The sequence below is a fragment of the Rhizophagus irregularis genome, chromosome 3, assembly GCF_026210795.1.
Source record: "Rhizophagus irregularis chromosome 3, complete sequence".
NCBI classification, from domain to species: domain Eukaryota; kingdom Fungi; phylum Glomeromycota; class Glomeromycetes; order Glomerales; family Glomeraceae; genus Rhizophagus; species Rhizophagus irregularis.
The window spans coordinates 5,219,674-5,226,702 of record NC_089431.1 but is presented as its reverse complement, the minus strand read 5'-3'; the positions used below and the strand labels follow the sequence as shown (position 1 = coordinate 5,226,702).

The 7,029-nt window shown below is 26.9% G+C and overlaps 3 protein-coding genes across 3 annotated transcripts; 2 read left to right on the top strand and 1 right to left on the bottom strand.

Annotated features, from left to right (window-relative positions):
* Window positions 1-825: 825 nt before the first annotated feature.
* On the top strand, window positions 826-2,182 carry OCT59_021275 (uncharacterized protein; the record flags this gene model as incomplete). Its single annotated transcript, XM_025333905.2, has 3 exons — window positions 826-962; window positions 1,479-2,071; window positions 2,136-2,182. 3 exons carry the CDS (start codon window positions 826-828, stop codon window positions 2,180-2,182), a joined length of 777 nt encoding a protein of 258 aa, XP_025188315.2.
* Window positions 2,183-3,381: 1,199 nt separating this feature from the next.
* OCT59_021274 (uncharacterized protein) lies at window positions 3,382-4,831 on the top strand (the record flags this gene model as incomplete). Its single annotated transcript, XM_025313044.2, has 2 exons — window positions 3,382-3,910; window positions 3,993-4,831. 2 exons carry the CDS (start codon window positions 3,382-3,384, stop codon window positions 4,829-4,831), a joined length of 1,368 nt encoding a protein of 455 aa, XP_025188316.2.
* Window positions 4,832-5,176: 345 nt separating this feature from the next.
* OCT59_021273 (uncharacterized protein) lies at window positions 5,177-6,765 on the bottom strand (the record flags this gene model as incomplete). Its single annotated transcript, XM_025313045.2, has 3 exons — window positions 5,177-5,900; window positions 6,084-6,429; window positions 6,509-6,765. 3 exons carry the CDS (start codon window positions 6,763-6,765, stop codon window positions 5,274-5,276), a joined length of 1,230 nt encoding a protein of 409 aa, XP_025188317.2. The 3' UTR covers window positions 5,177-5,273.
* Between the last annotated feature and the right edge of the window lie 264 nt (window positions 6,766-7,029).

Sequence of the window (7,029 nt, the reverse complement as noted above, 5' to 3'; positions counted from 1 at the left end):
AAATGTTATACAAATTAGTACATATTATATATTTATGCGCCTTTTGTAACTTCAGCCTTTTTAACATAAGTCTTTATATAGTTGCCGTTTAGATGCACATTGGTACCATAAAATAAATCACGCAATAATGTATGCAAGTATCGGACGATTTTTATTTTTTTGATCAACATCATACGAGATGAAACATCCAATTATTTTTGATAGAATGAAATAGAATAAAATGGAATCTAAGAAAAAAAATCATACTAATTTATTCTTTGGAAAATGTACAAAGGAGTACTTTCAACATGAATGATAAAAATTTGATGAAACTCCGTACAACTCTTCGGATTAAACGCTTCGAAATATTTGGAAATTACCCATAAAACGTTAGATAAAGATTATATGATCTTTATAATTATAAATATAAGTCATGGATATTTCTTAAAATATAAAATAAACACAAATAAAAATATTAATTAAAATGATAAGAATTATTTTAATTGTGATTTTGATTTATTATTTTATTAAAACATTTTTTTATTCAAAAACACAAATAAAATGGATCTCATTTTCTCGAATAACATATTTAAAAGAAATAGCAAGAGGCAATTTTGGCATTATATACCAAGCTATTTGGGAAGATAAGCCGGTTGCTATAAAGAAATTCTCGAACCCAAAATATTTTGATAAATATTTTTTGAATGTACTGCCGATGCAATTTTTTTTCTCTAAGTTTTTTTTAGTAATTTCTTGAAAATTTATAATAATTATTAAAATTATTAGTTAAGATCACATTGTAAGTGCTGTGGCTGCGGATGTATTAATAGGTGCTACGGTATTACTATGGATCCTGAAACCAAAGAATATATGTTAGTGCTACAGTATGCAAAAGGAGGAAATTTACATGAATATTTACAGACTAATTTTGTCAATATTACATGGAAGGAAAAGATTGAAATCTTTTATCAAATATCAATGGGGTAAATATATGCATTAAAAATAAACCAGTTTATTAACCTAGACAACCATTAAACATAATTTGAGCCAGTACAACATTAATCCTTTCGTCAGAATTAAGTTTTTTTATTTTAAATTTAATACTCTCTGGCCAAATATTTAATCCTGGACTAAACTATAGCCCTGTTCAATTCTTGAATTGACCGAAAAAATGTATAACCAATTAGATCATAGTTACAATTGAGCACAGTACTTTGATTGATCGTTATTCTTAATATGTTATAGGGCAAAAACACGCAGACGTGTTGTTTATTTATAAATCAATCTGAATGAACACCAATTTTTATAGATATATTTGACTGATCGCTGACCGAATCAGCAACCAATTATCTAAGGGTGCAAATTTATGATAGAATTGAACAGGGCTTATGTTTTAATGAATTATTAATGTTATTTTGATTTGATCCAAAGCTTTTATTTTAAGTAATTCACATCGTATATTTATATCAAATTAAATTATTTAAATTTATCTATTTTAGAGTTAAAAGAATTCACGACGTAAATTTTACACATCGAGATTTACATAGTGGAAATATACTGCATCTTGAACCGAATCTTAAAAAAAGGTTTCAAATTGCAGATTTAGGATTGGCACAACCCGAAAATATCCCTAGTGATCAAAAATACGGTGTATTGCCTTATATGGCTCCAGAATTAGTTAATGGTCTCGAATTTTCAAAGGCATCTGATGTATATAGCATGGGGATGATTATGTGGGAAATTACAACAGGACGTAAACCTTTTGCCGATGTTAAACATCCACATTGTATCATTTTTAAAATTCTTGATGGAGGTCGACCTAAAATTACAGAGGACACACCTGAGTGTGTTAAAAAATTAATGGAAAGATGTTGGGACCCTGATCCAGGAAGAAGACCTTCTATGGATGAAATACACGAAACTTTATCAGACATTAGAAATGAAGAATTTAATAAAGCCGATCAGAAAAGATTAGAATTAATTGAATTAAAAAAACTTGGTCCTGAAAAACCTCATCCAAAAGCATTTTATATGAGGAGATCATTAAGTTTATATTCTAACGGATTATCTTTGATAGAACAAGGTAACGAAGGTATGTAATAAATTTTATGTATTTGTTATTTTATTATTTATTAACTTTAATCTCCAACTTTTAGAATATGTTACAAGGGAGTATGAGCTTGATATAAACAATATAACGTAATAATAAATTACAACGCAGGCTACTTACCTGATGCGTCATAACTTATAAGTCAAATGAATTGGGCTCTGCAGCGGCACATTTATGTAAGTTCATATAACCGGTATATTCAAACCATCTTTAGGTATTTAAATTCAATACTTAATTTTCATTGAACAGAAAAAGTCAACCGCTGAAGCTCACGATAAATAAATATTTTATCGCATTTTTTCTAAGCATTTAACCAACACATTTTTATTTGTACATTTTAATTATTTTTTTTTATTATTACTTTTGTATATTGTTAATTATTCGTTTTATAATTTTTTGTACAGCTAATTATTAACTTTATTTAATAAAGAATTTAAACTACGATGCAAATGTATAAAATCAATACGGTTTCCTGAAATTGGTTGTTGGACTCGGCGAGTCAACTCGAGTTAAATTTTTTTTTTTCGAAGTATTAAACTGACTGCGGTTCGGAAAATATTTATCTTTTTGCTTTTTTATCGATAAAAATAATAAATTATGGAAATATTCTGAAAATTTATTTATCCAAATTTACATTCATTATGGAAGAATTAAAAAAAACATATTCGAATATGTTAAATTCTGTTCATGACGTTATATTACAATGTTTTTAGAGTTGAAATTTGTGTTAGTTAGATAACCATATTAATATGATAATAACTATATTATGCATTGGTTCACTGTATCCTGTATCCTGTAAAAAAGTTTTACACCGTGTGGCTGCGCATAATATTTTGATTTTCAAAAAACGCCTAAAGACGTTAAAGGTTACACACGATACACACGACAAACAAATGTTCCCGAAGTCCGATTACGCATCCATCATATGATCGTCACATTTGCTAGCGTTATTTATATGGCATTTATCCTATTTTATGCGATTTACATTTTACAGTGCGTTAAAAAAAACAAAATATTTAGTCACGTAAAAAGTGAAAATGGATAAATAAACTAGAATAAATGGATTCCTAAATTTCGTAAAGATTGTCTTGATGATGAAAAATAGAAAATTCTTTTATAGATAAATCAACTTGTGGAATAACTAAAATCAAAAAATACACAAGGTTTGATATTTATAGTAACCTTTAAAAATAAATATTGACAATTTCTTAAAAAAAAAATTTGTAATATACATATATATATATATTTATGACAAAAAAAAAAATTATATTAATTATCTATTTTATATCATGATGATATTAAAATTTTTGACAAAAATTTCAGTTATTATATTTTTTCTTCAAACTTTATTAATATCAATAATAACAGCTCAGGATGTAACAAAAAATCTTTATGATAATATAGTGGCGGATGGACCACAATTATTAGCTTTAGGTGCAGTTTTAAATACTATACCAAAATTCGTTACGACATTAAAATCAGTTGGTCCATACACATTCTTTGCTCCTAGTAACAATGCATTCGAAAGTATAAATGCGACACCAGATGAAATTGAACAAATTTTAAACTATCATTTAATACCCGGAAAATTTCTTTTAAAAGACTTCCCTTCGATATCATATCCAAAATCTATGTTTGTCATGGCACCACCGGCTACAGGAGCTAAAGAGGCAAAAGGAGCTAATGTGGGTACAGGCCAACCTATAGTTGTAGAGAAATTGCCTGCTGGTGGAATAGGAATTAGGAGTGGGTTGACATCTGCTAATGTGTTAGTGGTTGATCAAGTTGCGAGTAATGGTGTCATTCATATCGTAGACAAAAGTAAGGAATTTTATTTATCTTTTTTTTTTTCTTAGTTGTTTTTACTTTAAAAATTAACGATCCCTTCTTTCGTATTATGTAGTCTTGGAGCTTCCAAAGACACCAATGCAAACACTGTTACAAAGTGATCGGTTTAAATCAATGGCTAAAATTCTTCAAAGTGAAAATTATGGTAATTTAGCTGATGAAATAGCAAAAGTCAATGATGTAGGCGTAACAATATTGGCTCTAACAGATGAAGTCATTTTTAATAGCGCTCCAAAGGAAATTGCAAAGAATTTAAGCCTTATTAATCCCATATTTTCTTATCATATCATACCAAAACAAATAATTTATTCCGGTTCTGTTGAAAATGTTGTAACGGCAAAAACTTTAAAAGATGAAATAATTACATTTACGAGAGATAATGGTGAATTATACGTTGGAAATGCTATCACAAAAGCTAAAATTATTCAAGCGGATTTAATAACTTACAATGGTGTATTACATGTTATTAATAATGTTCTCATACCACCAAATATTCAAATAACGCCTGAGGGAAATCCTACAGTTCCTTTACCATCACCATCACCTTCTGTTATTTCAACCAAACCTCCTTCAAGTCCTTCTGAAAGTCCTAAACCTATTCCTGTCGAAAATTCTTCGTCTAATGTTGGGATTATAGTAGCTTCTGCTTTAGGTGGAATTGTCGGTGGTGGTCTCATCATGATTGGTGGATTTTTCTTAATATATAAAAAATATATCAAAAAAGCTAAAAATAATCAAGGATTATTTCCTTATACTCTCGGTCATAATAACATTAATAGTCAACCATCTCATTATTCCAATTATTCTAATTATTCTCATACAAATTCTAATGATAATTATTCTGTTCCAACTACGAATCGAGACATTCGCTCATTATATATTGGTAGTGAATAATTAAAAGTTGTATATGACGTATTCTCTGAGGAAAAAAAAAATATCAAAATTTTTTTTCATTAAAAAAAAATGTAGATTATTATTTTCTAATAATATCTTATTTATAAATATTTATTTATAAAATTGTAAAAAAAATTGTAATTAAAACATAAACAATAAAAATATGATTATTTTCATTAACCGAACGAATTTAATTAATTTAAACTTCAGCAATAATATTTTTTGTTACCGTATTTCTCGTATTTCTAAAGGTTTATTATATAAATATCAAAAGCATAACGATCATTAATTAATTTATTTTTTTTTCTGAAAACTATGTAAAGACGCATTTTTTTTTATTTATTTAATAATCAATAGGAATAAATACAAATCAAAAAAGAATGAAATAAAATCATTAATTTATAGAAGTAAATTGCGAAAATAATACAAGTAAATATCAATCTTACACAATTTGAAATACTTCATATTCTTCTATACATGAATTATTGATTTCTTTGAAATCTTTTTCATAGGAACTTTTTATACATCCAATTTTTAATTCATTATGTATATTTATGTATAAATACAAGTCATTATTAAATGATGGACCGCAATAACATCCATTGTATATAGCTTTCGTTTCCTCCTTTACACGACTTAAAATGTAATTTCTAATATTATTATTACCAAAAGAGAATATAAAACTATCTTTAGTATTTCCAAAGGTACCATAGTTACCATTAAATTTCCATTCAATCGGATTATATCCTCCAAGAATTTCATTACTGTCTTTCACTTTAATAACTGTTATGGTGCGAGATCGATTATTGCAAATCTCTCGGAATTTATTAAAGCTATTATTCCGCTCATCACGAGAATAGCGATATAACAATTTAAACTCGTATAAGGTCGTTAATTTGTCTGTAATTTCTAACCTATCAATCCATTTTGAAATTAATTCAGCATGTTGAAATGTAATTATTTTAGAACCAATATTTTTTGAATGAACTTTATTTTCTTTAGTTATACGAAGTACTGACTTTTTGCTATCATTATCCAAAAAATATTCTAACAAATTATTATATAATTCCTTTGGTAAAATTTTTTTATAAGGTTTTACTTTTTTCAAAAATTCTTTTGAAGCTACATTATGGAATCTAATAAATGGAATACATTGTTGTACAGTATTCTTTAAAGTATTGAAATCGTCTTTTGAAAAGCTTGTAGGGTCAGAAGAAAGTTCTGGATTCCGTGCAAGTCCCCATTTAATTACATATTCCCAAACTTGAATTTCTTCTATTTGAAGATTATCATTTTGAATAAGCGTGATCAAAAGTTTCTCTGGAATTGAAGAGTAATTTGGAGAATTGAATATTTTGCTTGGTTCTTTAGAAATTAAATCTTTGCAATATTTTTGAAGTTTTAAGAAAGCATCATTTTCAAAACTTATTTGATATATCAAATCAAAATGTTGTTCCATCCAATTCGCTTTATTAAGCAAAAAGGATTCTAAATAGGGTATTAATTCTTGAAGATTTAGTTCATTAGCAGCAACTAAGACTTTTACAATATCCAAGATATCATATTCCTCCAAAGAAATTTTTCCGCCATAAATATACCTATTAAAGTAAGAGATAATAAGTTATAAATGTACTTTTTAAAAATAAAATTTGAATATTAAAATCTAATATTTTATACCTCAATACTATTTGAAAAATTTCGGGTAAAATATTTGGTAACTTAATATTCGTCAAAGTTTCATCATTTTTCTTTTTATTAGTTGACAAAATTCTACGAAAATATGATGAACGATAATTTAGAATAACCATATGAGCACGGAATACTTTTACGTAAGGGTCACTACCAACTTCAATTGTAATATCATAATATTCTTCATCGTTTAAAATTTCAAGTAAATTTTGTGATAATTTTGGTAAAAGTTTATTATCAATCATTATAATTCTGTAGATAAAAAAAAAAGAAAAAAAAATTTCAAGGAAATGAGAAAAAAAGTCCAAAAAAGTCTTAGTTTTAAAACCTTATTTAAATGCGAGTATCATTTCACGTGACTTCATGTGTCACATTTTTTTCATCTGCTACGCCATCAACTTCAGAGTTTCATAAAGAAATAATTATGTTTCAACTTTACTCTCGTGAATCTATAAAGTTTATACTCGAGTTTTATTAATGCTTTGGTAAAATTTGTGAAACTTAGAAAT